The sequence below is a fragment of the Anomaloglossus baeobatrachus genome, chromosome 1 (genome assembly GCF_048569485.1).
Source record: "Anomaloglossus baeobatrachus isolate aAnoBae1 chromosome 1, aAnoBae1.hap1, whole genome shotgun sequence".
NCBI lineage: Eukaryota > Metazoa > Chordata > Amphibia > Anura > Aromobatidae > Anomaloglossus > Anomaloglossus baeobatrachus.
The window spans coordinates 919,199,264-919,225,912 of NC_134353.1; the positions used below are offsets into that span (position 1 = coordinate 919,199,264).

At 41.6% G+C, this 26,649-nt stretch overlaps 1 protein-coding gene across 1 annotated transcript in view; it reads right to left on the reverse strand.

Annotated features, from left to right (window-relative positions):
• Positions 1-24,998: 24,998 nt before the first annotated feature.
• LOC142302102 (acyl-coenzyme A amino acid N-acyltransferase 1-like) overlaps positions 24,999-26,649 on the reverse strand; it is an 84,192-nt gene continuing 82,541 nt past the window's right edge. Inside the window, exon 4 of the mRNA XM_075343187.1 lies at positions 24,999-26,035. Within this exon, the coding sequence (XP_075199302.1) occupies positions 25,439-26,035 (597 nt within the window). The 3' untranslated portion in view covers positions 24,999-25,438. The remainder of the gene's footprint in view (positions 26,036-26,649) is intronic.

Below are 26,649 nucleotides of genomic sequence, written 5' to 3' on the forward strand. Positions count from 1 at the left end.
ACAGTTTTTGATTTTTTCAAATTATTTTTTTAAACAATTAAAAAAAAAAATAATGGGCTTCCTGTATTTTTGTTGCCTGTAGCCGTCTGCATTATTACCTAGACGGCGACCTGAATCATTCCCGCCCACCCACCCTGTTGCAACTTTGGTTAACCAACGTGGAGAGGAGGGCACAAATGACTTTCGTCGCAGCAGTGCGGGAAAGGAGGGTGATATCTGAAGATGGGGGTTGCATAAAAGAGAGAGGGGAAAACCCAGTGCAGGAGCCAGTTACCCCTGTTGGTGCAAGTGATTGGTGTAACATGGGTCCTTGCTGGGTTGAGTTTCAGCGGGACATTGGGTGGGCAACATTCGGCTGGGTGCCGTCGAGCCAGTGTGTTGCGGCTGAGGGCAGGTGGTGGAGCTGATGATGCACTGTACAGTTTCTTGGTAACCTTCATTTACCCCTCCTCTTTTCGGGTGTTTTCAATGGGCATTTAAAATGTTATTTATTGTTCATGTTTTGTTTGTTATTCAATAAACGGGGCTGCTGTGGCCTTTTATATCCAATGTCACGCAGTTTTGTGTTTATTTTAGGTAAGAACTTGGGTTGGGTGGGGACAGTCGGTCGAATAAGGTAAGGTCATTAGTCAGACCTTCCAGAGTTATGCAAATTGCCATTATAAAACTGAAGCAGCAAATTGTGTCAACACCAAAATTTGTATTTGCTTCCAAACTTTTAGCTCCAACTATATGTGTTGCATGTATCATTGTTAAAAAATATACTCTTAAATATATTTTTCTTCAAATACGTAAAGGCGCATGAATGAAAAGACCTCAAAAATGTAAAAATAAATGTATTTTATCTATTTAAAAATGGTTGCCAGGGTTCAGTTACAGGAAGGAAAAATAATATACTTTGATAGCTTACGCAAAGAGTTCATTTAGTCCATACTGATCAATGGGAAGTCTTTACCCATCTTTCTTTGGGTCCTGAATGGCATTGCAGGGGATGTCATCTCTTAGGCCGGACAACGTGTCTTCATCTTACACAGGAGTCTTCTGACAGCAGGCAATGTGGAGGAGCGAGCCATAGCCCCCTCCATCGTGTGTTATATAACAACTGTCCAGTCCATATAGGGTGTTTAGTTGAATATAGCTCCATATGACATAAGCTTCTAGAAGCTACCAGAAGCTTCTGGAAGGATTTATATATATCCTTCCATGCTCAGCATATATATATATATTCAATATGGATATTTTAATACTTATTCCTTATAAAAACTTTATTAATATACTATACCCTTCAACATAAACAGAACTATGAACTTATATGTCCTACTATAAACTATTTGATAACTAGATGTATTAATTTTAATGTTTTTACAAACCCCCCTTGAAGCGGGTGGAGTAACCCCGATAATTAATTAATACATCATTAAAATAACAAATCTTCTTTCCTTATTTGGTGATAATATATTAATATCAATAATAATGATGAATAATAATTAATTTGCATTATTCATGTTGTAAGTTCAATAATATAATAATGTGGGTTCATGTTATGATAGGCCATGACTGATCAATCATATAAAAATATATAACTATACTTTGCTAGACCTAAAAAGAAATGCAAAAACAAATCCGGTCACCATATGATGTCCTCTGAGTTGATGTCTTCTTATCTCCGATGTAATCCGGCATAAACACAGTCTCTTAGAAATAAATCCTTTGATAAAAATGGATGGTTACCAATTTATACAGTCCCGTATTGCGTTTATCATTGTTAGATCAAAGTCCATAAACTTTATTTTTTATTACAAAGTCCATAGCCAATGTTGATAAACCACAGTTCATGAGTGTAGAAGAATAGCAAAAGTCTTTGATGTCTGTGCAGTGTAATTTACATTAGTCACCTTTTATCCTTCATGCTGCCTGTTGTCAAATAACCCAGGAACAGATGTTAAGACGTTCTTGGTCAGCACGACAGGGGTTAACTTTAACACGTCATTGCTCTTCTTAGTAACTTTAGGGAGGTCTTAATGCACAGACCATGTGTCATTGTCCATCCTTGAACCATAGGACCACTATGTTTGAGGTGCAAACGCGGTAAGTGTATTTTGTATGTTTCACAGTCTTATTTGAGACGTTACCTTTTGGACCTTTTCGCAGAATCCCTTTTAACTTTAGGATAATTATAAAGTCTTTTTATCTTCTATAATCTTGATTGAAGACTGATTCATTCCCTAATCTAAATACCAAATATGGCAATAACTATCACTAATAAATGTCACAGCGTACCATAACTCTAATACTATAATACCATGTCATTATTATTATCGTAGAAGTATTGATATAATTGATACTCAGAATGATAAAATACTGCATAATGGTATAGACAATAGTATTCTCTTGTAATGACCTTTTTTTGTCATTGGTGTATTACCCTTCCAAACCCATAGGTGGCAATGTGTTGAATGTAACCAAAATATAATATAAGATATGAAACAATATAATGTGTACCTATAACATGTATCATATTATAAATATGAAAGGCAACAATGTGGCTTTTTAGTTAGATCATTTGTAAAATTATAAACCAAAGCAAATAACCTTTTGAAAAAGACTGGATGATATCATCAAAACACAATAATACCCATTATAAATTATTATTGATTAAAAATATAATATATATTATTTGTAAATATAGGAAGGTAAACCTAGATGTACCTTAATCTTCCATCTTTATTACTCTAATTTAATTTATTTGATTTGTCTATTATTTATTAAATAACCTACTATAAGGAAATGTGTAACTATAAGTAATACTTCATCCTTATTGTGTTAACATACTAATATAAAAATAATGTATTACCAGAAAGTAAACAATTGTATATATGATGAAGGAATTATCTTTTCTTCCAAAAGAGTGGAACTTTTCCCTTTTAATATGATTCATATTTAATAAAGTAATATTCTTATATTAGATATTACTGAACTAAATATTGAAGTGTTTTCTCAATTGAGATATTTAAAATCTGAAGAAAAAATAAAAATTGTAGAATTTAGATTTTGATTAAAAATGTGAATATTAAAATAATTAATATAAAAAAAATAGGAATAAAAGGAAAAATGAAAATCGGAATAAAAATAATTGAAATAAAAATAAAGCCTTCTATGTATATAACACCTATGTCTTTAATAATACATAACCTTAATGTTACCAGATAACCTTAATATTACCAGTATCTTATAAGATTACCAAACCTATCAGTAACCAATAAAAATAATTAAGTCATGTAACCTTGCAAATAATACACTTCTCTTAGTATATAAATGCATTATGACATACTTCAAATATATTTTTTTTTTTATTCCCAATTCTTCCTTTGTACTTGAAATATTAATTATTAAAGTATCCTGTAAACACATATATTTATCAAATATAAAATGTGTGATTGAGACCAAACCTCTCCCTTTCAATATCATGAAATATGATATTAGAAAAATTAATATGTTTAGATTAAATTAAATTAAAAGTTGTGTTGTATATCTTCAAGACCATATTATAAATATCACTTCCATATTTGAAAAGAAAAATGATTTCCAATCTATGTACCAATAAAAGAAGTGACTAACACAAAAGATATAAGTAAATCAAAACGTTATAACCTTATTCTAGAATGTAACTCTTCAGAATAAACCCTTAATAAAAAATCCTAATATCTCTATACTAAAGAAATATGTCTAAGAATAAGATATACCCAGTATAACTTCCTTCATTATTTATACTTATGTACTATAACTTATTTATTCTAATAGTAAACATACATATATTATAACCTTGAAGTTAAAACAAAAATTCCCTTTTTTTTTTTTTCTGGATCCAAGTACTCTGACTTTAGCAGCTGCTCAAACAATCAATCATTCATAGACACATCTATGCACACAAGACTGTCATGTTCTTTAACATATACTTCTACATAGAAACTGACAAACACATATCCCCTTTTTTTTCCAATATTCTATGCGCATTTCAAAAATTATATTACTAATTTGAAGTACTTCTTGAAAAATACAAATTCCAATGTATTACATACTGTACATATGACCATGGAACCGACAGACATTTATTATTAGCTTTAGTAATTCAAGCCACACATGGTCTGGTTACGTGCAAAGAGCACCATTCCAAAACAGCAAGCAGTTTTACTACACTCCAAAGCTCAGATTACATTTCTAATAACTCTAAAGAAGATGTATGTATATTCATAAAAGAAACATTAAAATAATAGTTCTCTGGCAATTGGTACCTGAGAAAATAATTATTATTATTATTCGTGCTTTCGCGATTAATCTTACCCAATAAAATATATGTTACCTGATTGAGTGAGGACAAGAACAAATGTATAAATGAAAAGTTAATACTTCATCAATCTGCTTTACTGATAAATTCTGAGGGAAATAAAAGAATAAAATTATTATCATATTTATGATAAAAATGAAACACTTAAAATCTGTTACTTTCTCTTATTGTTTTATTTTAAATATTATTATTCATATACAGAGATCAAATTATTAATTTATAACATTAAACTATCATTTTACTAAATGAAAATATGACCTTGATTTACTATCACTACCTTTTAATAAATATATATATATATATATATATATATATATATATATATATATATATATATATATATATATGTGCATAGATTCACTGTATATGAATAAACATATTTATCAAACAATAAAATTAATTTACCCAGAAATCCACTTTATTTAACTGAAGACCATACCTAATTTTTTCTTCAAAGATTCGATTTATTAGATTCCCTTTGAACTTATAGGAATCTCTGAACTTATGTAATTCAAGGTTTTCTCTTATTTGAGAGAGAATGTCTCTCTCTGAAAAACCACCCAGCTGTCGCGGACTATCAAACCCTAACCCAGGGAAAGAGTCTGCACAAGACACCTGTTTCTGTCTTTCAGGGCTTTTAAAAATCGCTTGTCTGAGATAATCGGTATCAGATTTTGTGACAATTTTCTCTTTCATTGAAGGTGACAAGGAAAGAGGGGGGGTGTATGACTTATAATTCACATGAAATTTCCTGCGAATTTCATACATCTTGTCACAGAAATATTTGGATCTGGGAGACACTGTTGGTTTTTCACAAAAACTCTCCCTTTTTCGTGTTGGTTTTTCAGAACTAATTAGTTTCTGTTTTGACTGACTTTTTCTAACAAAATCGATAAATGTCGTACATTCGAATAGGGACTTTTTATTTAATGCCACCGCACAAGCTGCATTATCAAGGAAATGAAATTTCTTGATGAATAAACGTATCATTCCATCCAATCTGACATTTGGAATGACTGCCCTATACAAACGTTCAAAAACGGACATAAATGAGAACGTACTCTCATTCTGTTCAATTTGTAATTCCTTCAACATCTCATAGTTTGGATCAGATTCATTCCTTGCACAGAAGATGAGATTTTTCAGCCTTATGATATCATTATCATTTGAACAATCCAATGTCTCATTGTCAGAAGACTTTTTTAATGCCAATTGTCTAAAGAAATGCTGAGGTAACCACATACGGAATAACGGATTCGTCTCACTATTGGTTAAATTTAACTTCTCAACGGAACTTTCAAATATCTCTGAATTTCTGCAAACATGTATTTTAGGATTATATGCGGGAATTAATTTGCATATGTCCAATAGACTCTTTCTAAGTCTAATTCCTAAATTTGTCTGTTCTATTTTTAGAAACTGATCGTCGCCATTTTCTCTCTCCACGTGTCCTTTCTGCACGTCTCCCACTCTGGCTCCTCCCCCTTCTGGCTTCTCTACGTCATTTCCTGCTTCTTTCCCAGTATGCTGAAAATGACCTTGATTACGTAGCACATGTCTGCCGCCATTATCAAAATTCTGATTTACAAAATTACAGCCAACATTACAGTCAGAATTCACAATATCACTGACTGACATTCCAGGTTCTAAGCAGTCTTTCGATTTCTCTGTCACTAACTCTCCTGACAATTCAGGTTGTCTATTTCCACCATTTTTACACTTTTCTACGATTAACTTGTGAAAATCATAGACTAAATGACAGACATTTCTGATTTTCTGTTTCTCTCTATTAAAAGACCTTGCACATTCTATACGTGAATTCTCAAGTTCACATTCCCCATAAAAGCGTAACCAAATCTCTTCCACATTAGAAATATCTGAATAAGTGAACTGAATTTTACTTTGCTTAACATATGAAGAGATAAAATCCATTTTCTTACCTGAAATGATCAGATGATCTGATGGATGATCCTGTACGACTTGATTCACCTTACTTAGCACGTCCAATACTTCTTATGGACTGACTTTATCTTTCTTGCTCAAAAATACGTCAAAAGTTAACTTCTTGTAGCTTTGTAAAAACTTTAAAGTTCATTCAAAAAAACTTTCATGCAACTTGACTTATACGTATTTCCTAGGTTCTGCGTGATTTTTTATAAATTGTCGATTCCTGATCCTTTGCAGGAGATACTTGACCCCCCTTATGCAAAGTGAAGGAACAACAAAAAAATGCAAAAAAATTACGAATGGGTGGCTCACCAAATGTTAAAAAATATACTCTTAAATATATTTTTCTTCAAATACGTAAAGGCGCATGAATGAAAAGACCTCAAAAATGTAAAAATAAATGTATTTTAACTATTTAAAAATGGTTGCCAGGGTTCAGTTACAGGAAGGAAAAATAATCTACTTTGATAGCTTACGCAAAGAGTTCATTTAGTCCATACTGATCAATGGGAAGTCTTTACCCATCTTTCTTTGGGTCCTGAATGGCAATGCAGGGGATGTCATCTCTTAGGCCGGACAACGTGTCTTCATCTTACACAGGAGTCTTCTGACAGCAGACAATGTGGAGGAGCGAGCCATAGCCCCCTCCATCGTGTGTTATATAACAACTGTCCAGTCCATATAGGGTGTTTAGTTGAATATAGCTCCATATGACATAAGCTTCTAGAAGCTACCAGAAGCTTCTGGAAGGATTTATATATATCCTTCCATGCTCAGCATATAAATATATTCAATATGGATATTTTAATACTTATTCCTTATAAAAACTTTATTAATATACTATACCCTTCAACATAAACAGAACTATGAACTTATATGTCCTACTATAAACTATTTGATAACTAGATGTATTAATTTTAATGTTTTTACAATCATGCAACTTAATTTATCACCAATTTCCACACTCCCTATATAGGCATTAGCTTGGCAAAAATTTGACTGCACCAAAAATAAATATGGTGTTTTGGTAGACATTCACTTAATACATGCAACAACAATCACCATGGTCCATACAAAGCCAATCCTGGTTACTTTTTTTCTTTCAGTCCCCCTGTCCTAGTCCCTCTGACCCTGTTGCATTGCTTTTATGCACTTTATATGCTGATTAATTCAGCATTATTTATTCTCTTTATACAGTATGTTGAGCAGCACCATAATCTAGTAGGAATGTCAAATCATTTTGCAAAGACACGAAGACATTTTTTGGTGGACAGAAACATTACATGTTACCCATTGGGACGACAGTAGTATCTGATGAGCAAAGATGAGCGAACTCACAGATGGTCGAGTTCGTTGAGTTCAGCCGGACTTAAAAAAATAAAGTCCAGTTAGGGTCGGGACTTGAACCCGAACAGGAGCCCAGACACCAAGCCTCATATAAGTCTTTAAGAACCTGAACTTTAGTGCTATAAAATGGTATTAATAAGGGCCAGGGGACTGCAAAATCTGGGTAATGTATCAGAGGCAGCTATTATTTTTTAGGCTGGGGGGTCCAATAACCATGGGCCTCCCCAGCCTGAGAATACCAGGCCCCAGCTGTCTGCTTCATCTTGGCTGGGTATCAAAATATAGGGGGACCGCACACTGTTTTTTAAAATTATTTGTTAAAATAAGACCGGCAATGGAATGGAAGGTAAGGTGAGCATAATATGTGTACCTTCAGTTCCATCACCGGCCTCCTGGGTCCTGTAGTTCGCCGCTCCACTCCAGGCTATGCATCGGCAACCATAGCGACGAAGCAGGAACTTCCTGTCACCCACCGCTATTCAAAGGCAGCGTGCTGGCCAATCAGAGGCAAGCGTCTCCTGCCTTTGACGTCAGCGCTCTGGCAGCGAACGTTCCTCCCTCGTTGTTATGGTAACCCAATACACAGCCTGTACCGGAGAACAGCAAGTCCCAAGAGACCGGCGATGGAACGGAAGGTAAGGTGAGCATAATATGTGTACCTTCCGTTCCATCGCCGGCCTCCAGGGTCCTGTAGTTCGCCGCTCCATGATGTGTGTCGGTAACCATCGTCGACGAGGCAGGAACTTTTGCTGTCAGATGCTACTCAAAGGCAGCGCGCTGACCAATCAGAGGCTCCTGCCTTTGATGTCAGCGCTCTGGGTGCGGAAGTTCCTCCCCCGTCATTATGGTTACCCGATACACAGCCCGTGCTACTGAACAGCAACTCCCAGCAGGCCAGCGATGGAATGGAAGGTAAGGTGAGCATATAATATGTGCGTGTGAGTTTGTGTGTGTGTTTGTACGTGTTTGTGTGTGTTTGTACGTGCTTGTACGTGTGTGGAATGGCACAACAGGGGACCAGGATGTGACATTTAACAAGTTGTGGAGCAAATTGTCTGTATTGCAATGATTTCCTATGGGAAATCTTGCTTTGCCTAACGAGTAACTTGGTTAACAAGCACACTCCCAGAACGGATTGTTCTCGTTAACCAAGGTTCCACTGTATTTCAACACCCCAGATATTTCACACAGATTTAACTAAATTGGCCAAGTAATGTGCTCCGCCTGCCTCTTTCCCCACCTGTCTCTTTCCCCGCCTGTATCTTTCTAGGTCTGCCTCTTTCCAGGTCTGCCTCTTTCCCCATCTGTCTCTGTCTGCCTCTTTCCCCGTCTGTCTCTGTCTGCCTCTTTCCCCGTCTGTCTCTGTCTGCCTCTTTCCCCGTCTCTCTCTGTCTGTCTCTTTCCCCGTCTGTCTCTGTCTCTTTCCCCGTCTGTCTCTATCGCTGTCTCTTTCCCCATCTGTCTCTATCTCTGTCTCTTTCCCCGTCTGTCTCTGTCTGTCTCTTTCACCCTCTGTTTCTATCTCTGTCTGTCTCTCTCTGTCTCTCTCTATCCGTCTCCCCACCGGCATCTTATTACCTCACATATAAGCTTCTTATACTATAAATGTCTTTTGTTCCTATAGCAACCACTCACAGCTCCTACTGATAACCTATGTTAGAAAAAAGTTCCATATAACCATACTCAAAAAATTCCCGTGGGTCCAATATCTACAGAAATCCCTCGGGTAGCACAAACTCATAAACATAGCTATTTAAGACAAAAAAAATCTGAGTTTTTAAAGTGCAAGTGTACATTATTTATTAAACAAATAGTGACAATTTCAGTAAAAACGTTTTTTAAAAGCATGAACGCCAGGACTGATCCAGGAAAAATGTATAATGTAAGGGTAGAGAGAGTCTCCCCTCAGAGTTTACAGGGCACATAGACAGGGTAATTATACATAACCACGAGATCAAAGAGCAGACCACCAGAATATATACAACCAGGTATATGAGGCAAGTTATACATATACACAAGTAAATTACAAGGCAATACAATGGATATATATCATAGTAAAGGACAAAGGGTCCAGTATATTTTGTCATTCCATATTGTAAAGTCCTGATGATTCAAACGAGATGGTTCTCAATTCGGCAGACAATACCTAATTCGTGCCCATAAATAAACCCCAGAGAGACCTAGAGAAGGTAAAGAGTACACCGGACAGTCCAGACATTAGGGAGGCCCCCAAAACGCCCTATGTACGTTTCAATTCATGAAGGGTAAAGAATCTTCCTCAGGGGACGAGGTGCCGAATTGAGAACCATCTCTTTTGAATCATCAGGACTTTACAATATGGAATGACAAAATATACTGGTCCCTTTGTCCTTTACTATTATATATATATCCATTGTATTGCCTTGTAATTTACTTGTGTATATGTATGACTTGTGTCGCGGGTGGGGAGGACGCTGCTGCCGCGCTCGCTAACGCTCTGGTCCGGCGCTGTTGCTCGGTGGCTCGAGCGGTGGCCCAGATCCGGGGACTCCAGCGGCGCTCCTCGCCCGTGAGTGAAAGGGGTGGTTGGTTTGGAGGATTTAGTCCGTGACGCCACCCACGGGTTGTGGTGAAGATAGGCACCACCACTGCTGGTGACGGGGATCCCTGGAGCGATGGTAGGGAGCAGCTGGGATGTTGTTTTCCCCCCTCCGTGGGTAGGGGTCGGTGGTCCCGGGGCCCGGTGGTGTGACGGAGAGGCAGGGTTGGTGAGGTGCAGGGTTGCAGGGACAGCGCGGCACGGTGCCGGATGGCACGGGTGTACTCACTCAGTAAGAGATGCACGAAGTCCTCGGTAAACCAAACGGCTGGATGGACGGGTCTCGCAGCCGGCTGCAGTGTCTCTCCCCGGACAGGTGATGCCGGCTGTCTTTCCTTGCACCTTTGTGTACTTGTTTGACTATGGTGGATCCCGAACGGTAGTCCGCTCCCCGGTGTATGGATGCCAGAGGAGCCCGTTTGCCCTCAGGCGCTGGTCCTTGGGTCTCTAGCCTTAGGCGGTAGCTGTATACCCTCACGGTGTGGGCGGTTGCCTTCTGACGGGTCTTTGGCTGTTAGGAAACTCCTGGGGTTCCTGTCACACTCGGATTTGACTGTTGACGGCGACTCCAAGTCTAGTCGGGGTCCGATGGCCCTGCCTGTGTGTGCTGGCTTCACTTCGCTCCCCGGTCGGTACCGGCAGGCCAACGCCCGACCCCGGTCCTACGGTTCCGCGTCGAATCACCACTCCTGCAGACGGCCACCACCGTCTGCCAACCTTGTTGTCAGTGCCTGGGCCCCAAACCCAGACACTCTTCACTTCAACCTTCTCCACTGAACTCCTGAACTCAACTGTCACTTTTCCCGCCTCCAGGCCTGTGAACTCCTCGGTGGGTGGGGCCAACCGCTTGGCTCCGCCCCACCTGGTGTGGACATCAGACCCTGGAGGGAGGCAACAAGGGTTTTATATAACCTAAGAAACCTTTCCTATGACCGGAAAAGGTCCACAAGAACACAAAACCTAAAAAATGTAACCCCAATTTTTCAATGAATAAAGGTGGGGATACACCAGAAAGAGGACCACGAATAGTCAAAGTGAAATACAAAATTTAATAATTTGTACAAAGGTGATACAGGACACACAGTGGAGGCAGGCTAGATGGAAACAGCCTGCCAGGAAACAACCCACAGCAATACCAGGACACCCCACCAGATGACAGCCTGCTGACAGGCAGCAATGTAATAAAGATGGTACAAGTAAAGAAAGGCCCAAGTGAAGTCATAAGGGACAGTGTGAGAGATGGATTATACAAAGGAGATCTGTAAAACCCCCCTAAAAGGTCCCAAAGAGCACGAGGGCATAAATAACTAATCACTGTTACCTTGCGTCATGTCAGAGCAGGAATGGTGGATGTGTCCGGGCGTGGGGGCGGGGCCTCGACGCGCGTTTCACCAAAGGCTTCGTCAGGAGGCGTGGCTACAGGTTGTAAGTGAAGGGTATAAGTAGGAAAGTGTGGGCGCCCATTAGCAAATCGGCGCGCACAGTGTCATGTTGCCACGCCCCCCCGAGCGGCAAGGCACGCCGGGTCTCGCGATGACGAGCGTGAGAAGGAAGTGACCTCATTCCCACGCTCGCCACAGGGACCCGACCGAGCCCGGCCGCAGGGGGGAGGAGGCAGCGCATGACAGAGGCGCGTCTGTGCCAATCGGGTGAGTCATAGATAGGGGAGGGACAATGACATCGTGGGGCGTCAAAGTAAAGCGCGATTATGTAAATACAATGATAAGGGCCGCGCATAACAAGGGAACATCAATGCCGGTCAGATAGATAGTAAACAAAGAGGAGGCCCTGGACGTCATGGGGGGCTGATAGTGAGACACAAGTATGTAAATGAAATAGTGCTAGCAGCAGACATAATGAGTCAACAAGTCGATATCCACAGCAGCCGCATGCTGCATGGAGGGAAAAATCTACATCCATATAGAGGGACAAAAGGTGTCATAGTTGAAATATGTCAAGGACACAGAAATTACATGTATATATGCCTATATGCCGCCCTATAGGGCAGAAAAGAAGAATTATGTAATAACAAAAAACGTGCGTATATAGCAGACATGCAAGCAATGTCAATGCAGGGCCACATAAACATACAAAAAATGAATCCACCGTATATAATAACAATTAGTGTATAAGAAAAAGGCCATAGGGCATGTATATGTCATAGTACATGTCCAAATACAAGGGCAAAACATGTCCAGGTCAAATTATGCAGAAATTTCATGCACAGATGTCACCTCCTAGATAAAGAAGGAAGACATATAAGCAAAAAATATGTGCACAAAGGACATACTAGGCTAAAGATACAAATGCACGTAAATGGGCGGAAACATATATAATCCATATATAGTAATAGGAATCCAGTAGGACAAAAAAGACCATAAAACATATGGATAGCATAAAGGCATAGGCATGTATATATATATATACGCACATTTGATGACAAAGGTAAATGCATATCAGGGGTAAATATCAGAAGGACATGACAATATTGCAAGCACAAGATGAATAATCGTGTGAACTGTGTCCAATCCAGAATGAAGACGCAGAAGAGAGGAGTCCATATAAGGCAACACTCGACCAGGCAGTTGTCCCCGACGTCCCAGATGATGACATGACCGCAACAAAAATGCGAATGGGCGCCTGAGAAAAAGAATGAAAGTTAAAACCCAAAAGACACAAAAAGACCCACCATAAAATTCGCGCTGTTTACAAAAAAGATTTAAAGCTGACCGCCTCATTGAGGCCCAATGGAGCAACTCTGCCCAAAACCGTCATCCATCTAGTCTCCTTTTGCAGGAGCTTGCGCTTGACGTCACCCCCCCTGGAGCCAATGTAAACACGGTCAATCCCGCGTACACAGAGGCCCCGGGGACTACATCCATGGCATGCCCGAAAATGTTTGGGAATGGTCTTTAGTTTTTCAGGTTCCAAAGACTTGGCCGCATTCCTAATATCACGCACATGTTCTTGGGTACGGACACGCAAAGTACGTGTAGTCATGCCAATATAAATAAGACCGCATGGGCAGGTAAGATGATAAATAACTGCCTCCGTACCACAAGAAATGGAGTGAACAATTCTAAAGATCTTACCACCACAAGAACTCAGAAAATCAAATTTCTTAGGAATGAACGGACAAGCAGAGCATGTACCGCACGGCGTAGAGCCCCAAGGAGGACCACGACTATCAAAAATGAATTTGCTACGAGGAGGGATATAATGACTCCTGGTCAACATATCCTTGAGGTTACAAGGTCTACGCCATGTGATAGCTGGATGTGGGGTGAGAGCCAAGCGCAAGTCCCTGTCAGTAAGTAACACAGACCAGTGTTTCTCCAGAACATTGCGGATCTCCTGGGATTCTGCGTTAAACATAGTAATGAATCGAATAGTTTGGTCAGCAGACCCACCCCGAGATCGGTTTCTGGAGAGCAAAGACTGTCTTGTGGTCTTACAAGCACGCTCATACCCAGCGGTGATGTCTATAGGCCTATAGCCCCGATCACGAAAACGACGTGACAGGACCGATGCCTGCCGATGAAATGTAGTGTCATCAGAGCAAATTCTCCGAGCCCGGAGAAACTGCCCGACTGGGATGGAGCGCTTAAGCTGCAAAGGATGTGAGGAGGAGAAATGGAGGAGGGAGTTGGCAGAGGTGCTCTTACGGAAGATATCAGTATGTAATGAGCCATCAGGCGTCACAGAAATAGATAAGTCCAAGAAATCAATTGTGTCACGACTATACTTCCATGTCAGTCTAATGTTCCTGTTATTGTGATTGAGGAGGCCAAGGAAGGTGTCAAGTTGTGATGTGGAGCCCTGCCAGATAAACAGGATGTCATCTATGTAGCGCATCCAGGAGACAACAGCCCCATGTCCCTCGGTGTCAAGGACCGTATCCCTTTCCCACAGGCCCAGGAAAAGGTTGGCATATGAGGGTGCACAAGCAGCCCCCATAGCCGTGCCCTGGAGCTGTAGGAAGGGGCGGTCCTTGAACACGAAAAAATTCCGACTGAGAATGAACCGGAGGAGAAGAATAATAAATTCCCTCAACTCCGGCTCCAAATTGGTCATATTAAGGAAAAACTGGGATGCTGCTACACCCTGTTCATGGCGAATAGAAGTATATAGTGACTCCACATCACAACTGACAAGCCACATATCATCCTCCAAGACAACACCATCAAGCCTCCTAAGAACATCATTAGTGTCCTGAACAAAAGATGGTAAGGTCAGGACACTTTGCTGCAAATAAAAATCAATAAACTGACAAGCAGGTTCACAAAGACCCCCAATCCCAGAGACTATGGGTCTCCCCGGTGGGAACTGGGGGTCCTTGTGAACCTTAGGAAGAAGGTAAAAGGTAGGAATGGTAGGACAAGTGGGATACAAAGCATCCCTCATTTTAGATGTAATAGCCCTACCCTCAACTCCGTCATCAAGGAGGGATCCCAACTCCTGAGAAAAGGAGGCTAAGGGGGAACAAGGTAAGCGCCTATAGCACTGTTTGTCATTCAGCAATCTAAATGCCTCGTCCTCATACATGTGCACCGGCCACAACACAACATTCCCGCCTTTATCCGCAGGTTTTATCACTATGTCGGTTAGTCCTTTTAATGAACGGATGGCCGCCCTTTCACTATGAGATAGATTATCATGATGGATATGAGTCCGCAAACGAGAAAACTCGTCCCGGACCAACCGTACAAAAATCTCAATTTGAGGGCAACCATATTTAGGCGGGAAATGCTGCGAGTGGCGGTGCAGATGCGTAGGAACAGAGGGATTAGGAGGGCTGTCGTGCTCCTGGGCCAAGGACTCAAGGTCCCTAAGGGCCTGGAGCTCCACATCAGAAAAAGAGGATGGTACCTCTGAAGAAAAATACTTCTTGAATGTTAATTTCCTTGCAAAGAGCTCCAGGTCCTTAATGGCCTCAAAACAATCAAATTTGCTGACCGGTGCAAAAGAGAGGCCACGAGATAGAACACTGGTCTGTGATGGCGTAAGTACATGTTGGGACAAATTAATTACCTTTAAAATCTCCTGTTGGTCCTTTTCCTGGTGTTGTAACCGTGGGGTTGTCCCCGCCCCATAGATGTTTTTATTGGTAGAGATAAAGGACGTCGGGGACAACTGCCTGGTCGAGTGTTGCCTTATATGGACTCCTCTCTTCTGCGTCTTCATTCTGGATTGGACACAGTTCACACGATTATTCATCTTGTGCTTGCAATATTGTCATGTCCTTCTGATATTTACCCCTGATATGCATTTACCTTTGGCATCAAATGTGCGTATATATATATATACATGCCTATGCCTTTATGCTATCCATATGTTTTATGGTCTTTTTTTGTCCTACTGGATTCCTATTACTATATATGGATTATATATGTTTCCGCCCATTTACGTGCATTTGTATCTTTAGCCTAGTATGTCCTTTGTGCACATATTTTTTGCTTATATGTCTTCCTTCTTTATCTAGGAGGTGACATCTGTGCATGAAATTTCTGCATAATTTGACCTGGACATGTTTTGCCCTTGTATTTGGACATGTACTATGACATATACATGCCCTATGGCCTTTTTCTTATACACTAATTGTTATTATATACGGTGGATTCATTTTTTGTATGTTTATGTGGCCCTGCATTGACATTGCTTGCATGTCTGCTATATACGCACGTTTTTTGTTATTACATAATTCTTCTTTTCTGACCTATAGGGCGGCATATAGGCATATATACATGTAATTTCTGTGTCCTTGACATATTTCAACTATGACACCTTTTGTCCCTCTATATGGATGTAGATTTTTCCCTCCATGCAGCATCCGGCTGCTGTGGATATCGACTTGTTGACTCATTATGTCTGCTGCTAGCACTATTTCATTTACATACTTGTGTCTCACTATCAGCCCCCCATGACGTCCAGGGCCTCCTCTTTGTTTACTATCTATCTGACCGGCATTGATGTTCCCTTGTTATGCGCGGCCCTTATCATTGTATTTACATAATCGCGCTTTACTTTGACGCCCCACGATGTCATTGTCCCTCCCCTATCTATGACTCACCCGATTGGCACAGACGCGCCTCTGTCATGCGCTGCCTCCTCCCCCCTGCGGCCGGGCTCGGTCGGGTCCCTGTGGCGAGCGTGGGAATGAGGTCACTTCCTTCTCACGCTCGTCATCGCGAGACCCGGCGTGCCTTGCCGCTCGGGGGGGCGTGGCAACATGACACTGTGCGCGCCGATTTGCTAATGGGCGCCCACACTTTCCTACTTATACCCTTCACTTACAACCTGTAGCCACGCCTCCTGACGAAGCCTTTGGTGAAACGCGCGTCGAGGCCCCACCCCCACGCCCGGACACATCCACCATTCCTGCTCTGACATGACGCAAGGTAACAGTGATTAGTTATTTATGCCCTCGTGCTCTTTGGGACCTTTTTAGGGGGGTTTTACAGATCTCCTTTGTATAATCCATCTCTCACACTGTCCCTTATGACTTCACTTGGGCCTTTCTTTACTTGTACCATCTTTATTACATTGCTGCCTGTCAGCAGGCTGTCATCTGGTGGGGTGTCCTGGTATTGCTGTGGGTTGTTTCCTGGCAGGCTGTTTCCATCTAGCCTGCCTCCACTGTGTGTCCTGTATCACCTTTGTACAAATTATTAACAAGGGTTTTATGTTTGGCTAATGTTACTGTCTGGTGGGGGTGGGGGTGTGTGAGTGTTACCTGTGACGACCTGGCTAGTCCAGGGCGCCACACTTGCCTCATATACCTGGTTGTATATATTCTGGTGGTCTGCTCTTTGATCTCGTGGTTATGTATAATTACCCTGTCTATGTGCCCTGTAAAGACTCTCTCTACCCTTACATTATAAATTTTTCCTGTATCAGTCCTGGCGTTCATGCTTTTAAAAAAGGTTTTTACTGAAATTGTCACTATTTGTTAAATAAATAATGTACACTTGCACTTTAAAAACTCAGATTTTTTTTGTCTTAAATAACCTACTAATAACCTGTAGTTCCAGGCTCCATTTACTTTAATGAAGGCATCTTTTTTGAAGCATAACTGTAAAACGCGGGGTTAAATTTTCCTGTCAAAACATGCTCTGTGACGTTCCCTGGGTCACATGAGGTGTCTGTGCAAAATTTTGTGATTGTAAATGCGACGGTGCGTATACACTTTTCGTTTCACTCTTTCCCCATTATGTAGAAAGGGGCAAAATTGATTGGTAAATTGGAACGTGCGGGGTTAAAATTTCGCCTCACAACATAGCCTATGACGCTCTTGGGGTCCAGACGTGTGAGTGTGCAAAATTTTGTGTAGCTGTGACGGTGCAGATGCCAATCCCGGACATACATACATACATACATACATACATACATACATACATACATACATACATACATACATACATACACACATTCAGCTTTATATATACTAGCTGTACTACCCGGCTTCGCCCGAGTTAATAACTGCTGTTAACAAAATAGAATGTATTAACAAAAATGTATTCTGCACACAAAAACCACAAAACAAATAGATAGAAATGTAATTATTAAAAGGCAAAAATTAAGCTAATAGAAGCATTTCACAACATATATTTCAACACCACAGATATTTCACACAGATTTAACTAAATTGGCCAAGTAATGTGCTCTGTCTGCCTCTTTCCCCATCTGCCTCTTTCCCCGTCTGCCTCTTTCCCCATCTGCCTCTGTCCCAGTCTGTCTCTGTCCCAGTCTGTCTCTGTCCCTGTCTGCCTCTTTCACCGTCTGTCTCTTTCCCCGTTTATCTCTTTCCCCGTCTGTCTCTTTCCCCATCTGTATCTGTCTGTCTCTATCTCTCTGTTTCTTTCCCCATCTGTCTCTTTCCAGGTCTTTCTCTTTCCCAGGTCTGTCTCTTTCCGTCTGTCTCCCCGTCTCTTTGTCTTTTTCTCTGTCTGCCTGTCATTGTCTGTCTCTATTTCTCTGTACCTTTCCCGTCTGTCTCTATCAAGGTCTGTATCTTTCCCCATCTATCTTTGGCTAGTTTCACACTTGCGTTGGGTTGAATCCGCTGGGTCCGTTGCTGCGTCGTTTTGACGCATCCGTTATTTTTGTGGTGTCAACGGATGCAACGGGTCCGTTATTTCACAGGAATCCGTTAGCTGATTCCTGTGAAATAACGGACCGTTGCATCCATTTGGCGTCCCTTAGGCGTCCGTCTAACGGAATCCGTCGGCTCTGTTTTATTTCTTTTTTCATTTTTTTTCATTCTGGGCATGCTCAGTAGAGATTAGCGGAATCCAGCAGCGGATTCCGTTGTTAAGCACTTAGCAACGGAATCCGCTATCATAGGGAACCATTATAAATTTTAACGGCACCAACGGAATCCGTTGGTTGGCGTCATTTTGACGCCAGCATTTAACGTTACATTCTGCGTTGCTTCCGCTCGGCGGAAGCAACGGAGCATCGGCTAACGAAAGCAACGCAGGTACTTTTGGTACAATCCGTCATCAATGCAAGTCTATGGGAAACAACGGAATCCGTTAACGGATTCCGCTGTTTCCCAAGACAGCGGATTGCGCCAAAAAAAAACCAACGCAAGTGTGAAAGTACCCTTAGTCTGTCTCTCTGGCTGTCTCCTCCTTCCCTGTCTCTGTCCCTGTCTGCATGTCTGTCTGTCTCTTTCACCATCTGTCTCTTTCCAGGTCTTTCTGTCTGTCTCTTTCACACGTTTGTCTCTTTCCCTGTCTGTCTCTCTCTGTCTGTCTCTCTCTATCCGTCTCCCTACCGACATCTTATTACCTCACATACAGTTAGGTCCAGAAATATTTGGACAGTGACACAATTTTCGCGAGTTGGGCTCTGCATGCCACCACATTGGATTTGAAATGAAACCTTTACAACAGAATTCAAGTGCAGATTGTAACGTTTAATTTGAAGGTTTGAGCAAAAATATCTGATAGAAATTGTAGGAATTGTACACATTTCTTTACAAACACTCCATATTTTAGGAGGTCAAAAGTAATTGAACAAATAAACCAAACCCAAAAAAAATTTTTAGTTTCAATATTTTGTTGCGAATCCTTTGGAGGTAATCACTGCCTTAAGTCTGGAACCCATGGACATCACTAAACGCTGGGTTTCCTCCTTCTTAATGCTTTGCCAGGCCTTTACAGCCGCAGCCTTCATGTCTTGCTTGTTTGCGGGTCTTTCCGTCTTAAGTCTGGATTTGAGCAAGTGAAATGCATGTTCAATTGGGTTAAGATCTGGTGATTGACTTGGCCATTGCAGAATGTTCCACTTTTTTGCACTCATGAACTCCTGGGTAGCTTTGGCTGTATGCTTGGGGTCATTGTCCATCTGTACTATGAAGCGCCGTCCGATCAACTTTGCGGCATTTGGCTGAATCTGGGCTGAAAGTATATCCCGGTACACTTCAGAATTCATCCGGCTACTCTTGTCTGCTATGTCATCAATAAACACAAGTGACCCAGTGCCATTGAAAGCCATGCATGCCCATGCCATCACGTTGCCTCCACCATGTTGTACAGAGGATGTGGGGTGCTTTGGATCATGTGCCGTTCCCTTTCTTCTCCAAACTTTTTTCTTCCCATCATTCTGGTACAGGTTGATCTTGGTCTCATCTGTCCATAGAATACTTTTCCAGAACTGAGCTGGCTTCATGAGGTGTTTTTCAGCAAATTTAACTCTGGCCTGTCTATTTTTGGAATTGATGAATGGTTTGCATCTAGATGTGAACCCTTTGTATTTACTTTCATGGAGTCTTCTCTTTACTGTTGACTTAGAGACAGATACACCTACTTCACTGAGAGTGTTCTGGACTTCAGTTGATGTTGTGAACGGGTTCTTCTTCACCAAAGAAAGTATGCGGCGATCATCCACCACTGTTGTCATCCGTGGGCGCCCAGGCCTTTTTGAGTTCCCAAGCTCACTAGTCAATTCCTTTTTTCTCAGAATGTACCCGACTGTTGATTTTGCTACTCCAAGCATGTCTGCTATCTCTCTGATGGATTTTTTCTTTTTTTTCAGCCTCAGGATGTTCTGCTTCACCTCAATTGAGAGTTCCTTAGACTGCATGTTGTCTGGTCACAGCAACAGCTTCCAAATGCAAAACCACACACCTGTAATCAACCCCAGACCTTTTAACTACTTCATTGATTACAGGTTAACGAGGGAGATGCCTTCAGAGTTAATTGCAGCCCTTAGAGTCCCTTGTCCAATTACTTTTGGTCCCTTGAAAAAGAGGAGTCTATGCATTACAGAGCTATGATTCCTAAACCATTTCTCCGATTTGGATGTGAAAACTCTCATATTGCAGCTGGGAGTGTGCACTTTCAGCCCATATTATATATATAATTGTATTTCTGAACATGTTTTTGTAAACAGCTAAAATAACAAAACTTGTGTCACTGTCCAAATATTTCTGGACCTAACTGTATAAGCTTCTTATACTATGAATGTCTTTTGTTCCTATAGCAACCAATCACAGCTCCTACTAATAACCTGTAGTTTTAGGCTCCATTTACATTAATCAAGGCATGTTTTTTGGAGAGTAACTGTAAAGTGCGAAGTTACATTTTCCTGTCAAAACATAGTCTATGACGTTCCCTGGGTCACATGAGGTGTCTGTGCAAAATTTTGTGATTGTAAATGCGACGGTGCGGATACACGTTTCGTTTCACTCTTTCCCCATTATGTGGATAGGGGCAAAATTCATTGGTAAATTGGAATGCGCGGGGTTAAAATTTCGCCTCACAACATAGCCTATGACTAGAGTTGAGCGGATCGGGTATAATCCGGGTCCGATGGATTCGGATCTGGTTGCCGGAGAAGTCCGGATCCGATCCGGAATCCGTGGCTATGTTAATGAATAGAGAGAGAGAGAGATAGAAAGAGAGAGAGAGAGAGCGAGAGAGAGAAAAAAAACAAAAAACACGGATCCGGATTGTGCACCCCGAATCCTGGGTAGTGGTCGGACTCGGATCGGACCCTCGAACCGTGCGGATCCGGATTTTTCAGATCCGGGTGCGCTCAACACTACCTATGACGCTCTCGGGGTCCAGACGTGTGAGTGTGCAAAATTTTGTGGCTGTAGCTGCGACGATGCAGATGCCAATCCCGGACACACATACACACATACATACATACATACATACATACATACATACATACATACATACACACACACACACACACACACACACACACACACACACACACACACATACACATACAAACATACATACATACAGACATACATACATACATACATACATACATACACACACATTCAGCTTTATATATCAGATGGGTGGCTGAACCTGAATAGTAACATAGACTTTCCTGAGCATTTCATGTTCAGGGTCCGTGCAAGGACTCCAAACTTTACAGTTTGGGATTGCCGTTCACAACTATTGAGTAGCTATTGCAGCTAGACAATGAAAGTTCCTTATAATGTAAGATTTAAATGTGATTTACTGAGGATAAACAATAGAACATTGAGTTAAGTAGAATTACAAAACGTCAGTCAATTTACAGTTAGGTCCAGAAATATTTGGACAGTGACACAAGTTTTGTTATTTTAGCGGTTTACAAAAACATGTTCAGAAATACAATTATATATATAATATGGGCTGAAAGTGCACACTCCCAGCTGCAATATGAGAGTTTTCACATCCAAATCGGAGAAAGGGTTTAGGAATCATAGCTCTGTAATGCATAGCCTCCTCTTTTTCAAGGGACCAAAAGTAATTGGACAAGGGACTCTAAGGGCTGCAATTAACTCTGAAGGCGTCTCCCTCGTTAACCTGTAATCAATGAAGTAGTTAAAAGGTCTGGGGTTGATTACAGGTGTGTGGTTTTGCATTTGGAAGCTGTTGCTGTGACCAGACAACATGTGGTCTAAGGAACTCTCAATTGAGGTGAAGCAGAACATCCTGAGGCTGAAAAAAAAAGAAAAAATCCATCAGAGAGATAGCAGACATGCTTGGAGTAGCAAAATCAACAGTCGGGTACATTCTGAGAAAAAAGGAATTGACTGGTGAGCTTGGGAACTCAAAAAGGCCTGGGCGTCCACGGATGACAACAGTGGTGGATGATCGCCGCATACTTTCTTTGGTGAAGAAGAACCCGTTCACAACATCAACTGAAGTCCAGAACACTCTCAGTGAAGTAGGTGTATCTGTCTCTAAGTCAACAGTAAAGAGAACACTCCATGAAAGTAAATACAAACGGTTCACATCTAGATGCAAACCATTCATCAATTCCAAAAATAGACAGGACAGAGTTAAATTTGCTGAAAAACACCTCATGAAGCCAGCTCAGTTCTGGAAAAGTATTCTATGGACAGATGAGACAAAGATCAACCTGTACCAGAATGATGGGAAGAAAAAAGTTTGGAGAAGAAAGGGAACAGCACATGATCCAAGGCACACCACATCCTCTGTAAAACATGGTGGAGGCAACGTGATGGCATGGGCATGCATGGCTTTCAATGGCACTGGGTCACTTGTGTTTATTGATGACAAAACAGCAGACAAGAGTAGCCGGATGAATTCTGAAGTGTACCGGGATATACTTTCAGCCCAGATTCAGCCAAATGCCGCAAAGTTGATCGGACGGCGCTTCATAGTACAGATGGACAATGACCCCAAGCATACAGCCAAAGCTACCCAGGAGTTCATGAGTGCAAGAAAGTGGAACATTCTGCAATGGCCAAGTCAATCACCAGATCTTAACCCAATTGAGCATGCATTTCACTTGCTCAAATCCAGACTTAAGACGGAAAGACCCACAAACAAGCAAGACCTGAAGGCTGCGGCTGTAAAGGCCTGGCAAAGCATTAAGAAGGAGGAAACCCAGCGTTTGGTGATGTCCATGGGTTCCAGACTTAAGGCAGTGATTGCCTCCAAAGGATTCGCAACAAAATATTGAAAATAAAAATATTTTGTGTGGGTTTGGTTTATTTGTCCAATTACTTTTGACCTCCTAAAATGTGGAGTGTTTGTAAAGAAATGTGTACAATTCCTACAATTTCTATCAGATATTTTTGTTCAAACCTTCAAATTAAACGTTACAATCTGCACTTGAATTCTGTTGTAGAGGTTTCATTTCAAATCCAATGTGGTGGCACGCAGAGCCCAACTCGCCAAAATTGTGTCACTGTCCAAATATTTCTGGACCTAACTGTATACAACTTTAGAACAGTCAGACGTGGGTCTTGGTGGCTAAGGATGCTACAGGAGAAAACCTCAGTGGAGACTTAATACAAATTTGTGATTACAGATGTCTCATCACAGACAATCTTATTATTATGAAAACTTGAATTGTAATCAACTAATTACAGTGGCTAAAGGCCGCTTTACACGCTGCGATATCGGGACCGATATCGCTAGTGTGCGCACCCGCCCCCATCGGTTTTGCGACACGGGCAATCGCTGCCCATGGCGCACAACATCGCGCTGACTCATCACACTACTTACCTGCCTAGCGACGTCGCTGTGACCGGCGAACCGCCTCCTTTCTAAGGGGGCAGTTTGTTCAGCGTCACAGCAGCGTCACCGAACCGCCGCCCAATAGAAGCTGAGGGGCGGAGATGAGCGGTATGTAACATCCCGCCCACCTAATTCCTTTCTCATTGCGGGCGGCCACAGGTAAGGTGAGGTTCCTCGTTCCTGCGGTGTCACACATAGCGATGTGTGCTGCCGCAGGAGCGACGAACTACTTCGTACACCGTGCAGCAGCGATATTTGAGAATAGGGGGGCATGTCACCGATGAGCGATTTTGACCGTTTTTGTGACGATTCAAAATCGCTCATAGGTGTCACATGCAAAGACATCGCTAAAGCGACCGGATGTACATCACAAATTCCATGACCCCAACGAGATCGCTTGAGCGATGTCGTAGCGTGCAAAGCGGTCTTTAGGCTCCAGATACCTCCAACAAACAAGCAACCATTGCAGTAGTACATGGTGACCATTCAGATAAATGGCTGTCTATGTAATAACTAAATACCTGAATCCACCAGAGTGAAAGCTGATGCTAGTTGTTATCAAATCCCCTCTATGATGGTCACATGTCCAATAATCTATAAGGGAACCTGTCGGTAAATTTATGCTGCCCAAACCACACATAGCATGAATGAGAACCTGGTTGCATGATTGCAGCGAGGTATGTTTTTAGCATTTTATTAGTTACATAGTTATTTAGGTTGAAAAAAGACCTATGTCTATCTAGTGCAACCTTCCGAAAGAAAGATAGAAAATTAGAGAAAACATCATCTGAGGAGCTGGCGGAGAGACCATAGGCAGAGACTGAACTAGACCAGCACACGCTGCCCAGCGTCCTTCTAACCACTCTACTTGATTGACAGGTCTTTCTCGATGTACACACATGGAAGAGATCTATCAATCACCTCAAGTGGTGTGCAGAGAAACTGGTCAAGAGCTACGCTGGATATTTAAATTATGTTTCATCTGAAACTTTGCAGCATTTCAGTGAAATATATACCTGGCTGCATTTGTGCAGTCTGCTTTTATATTAGGAAAGGAAGGAGATTCAGATTAGACATTAGGAAAACTTTCTAATAGCGAGGGCAGTCAGGGAGTGGAACAGGCGACCACGGGAAGCAGTGAGGGCAGTCAGGGAGTGGAACAGGCGACCACGGGAAGCAGTGAAGGCAGTCAGAGAGTGGAACAGGCGATCACGGGAGGTAGTGAGCTCTCCATCAATGGAAATCAAGTGGAAACTAGATAAACACATAGCTGGGATAATTTTATTATTATTATTATTTATTATTTATTTATAGAGCACCATTCGTTCCATGGTGCTGTACATGAGAAGGGGTTACATACAGAATACATACACAAGTTACAGTAGACAGACTAGTACAGAGGGAAGAGGGCCCTGCCCTTGCGGGCTTACAATCTATAGGATTTTGGGGAGGAGACAGTAGGTGGGGTGTAGATTGATAAGTAATTTAAGAAAACCTGCACTTGCAGGGGGTTGGACTCGATGGCCCTTGAGGTCCCTTCCAACTCTACCATTCTACCTGTGGTTTGGGCCAAATTAAGCAATTCACAGATGCCCTTTACATATAGACATGTACATGGGTGAACCAATCTAGGTAAAGGAAACTTCAATACTCCTCATTGTCAGCTTTGTGCATAGGATGCAGGATAGTACATACACCCCCAAAGAATAAAGATTTTCATAATTTATTTCGTCGAGAACACCTAATATTTGTACGGAGAAATTCTTGAAGCTCTTTCCAACTAGTTTCTTGCGCTCTACAATGAGCCAAAAGTTCTCCACCCCAAGTCACAGGAAGCAATAGGTTTGGAGTTTTCGATAATGGACACAAAGGGGAACCGGGAGGCTCTATAAGATGGCCCGCTCCTGGATAACATTGCACATATACATCCTTCTTGCCATACTTTTCTGCCCGGGATTTTGCTTCTCTAGCAAAGAACAAACTATTGTATTGCTGGTCTTTCTCTCCCACCATAAAGAGGATGGGGCCTCTGGCTTTCTCCAGGGGAAGTATAGAGTCCTTGAATTCTGGTTTTCTTGGATCATTCATTACATTGGTAAAACTGAGGGACAAAAAATCTGTGCTCAGAATCCTTTCCATTTTGTAAGGTATGGCTTTGATAAGGAGATCACCATAAACTAGGTTGTTGTCATTCACGGCATTGGTTCCATTGATGCATACTGTAGCAGCGACCTGAGGCAGGTAGGACGCCATAGCTAAAGCCATCTCAGCTCCTTTACATGTAGCGACCACTCCAACTCCATCACTTGACACCTAAAAAATAAAATGTATGGTGAAATTGGTTCACATGTCTATATGTATATGATGTGGGGGACAGTTAAAGTGTCAAATTCAACCTACAGAAATTTCTGGCCATTGATGAAGCTACTGTTTTATGGTAATGATATGGCATTTAGCGACCATTAAAGTGAATGGCTGACAAAGTAATATGTGGTCCCAATCAGTTTATGAGGGCAAATTCTAGACAGAGGTCTACATAATGTCCATGTGGCCTAGTATTCTCAGTAGGACAACTCCTTTAACATGGATTTAAAGTGGATGTCCAGATTAAAAAACTAATTTTTATTAACCCTATGTCATGATCCTTCTGTGCGGTGCGTCTGGGACACTATTGTAGTTATGCTGTTACTGATACCTGGCTGTGCTGAGGGGTCAGTATGCTGATCTTCAGAGCAGTCTTCCATTCTTGTTCTGGAGGGATTCTGTTGGTCAGGTGTTCCAACTTCCAGTGATTGCTCTGCTACTTAGCTGAGCAGCCTCTCTCATGATGCTGCCAGTCGTACATCCTGTCTGAAGTGCTGTGTGACCTGCATTCCTGTGTCTGCTCTGATCTCTGTTATCTGAGGCTGCTTTCACACTACGTCTTT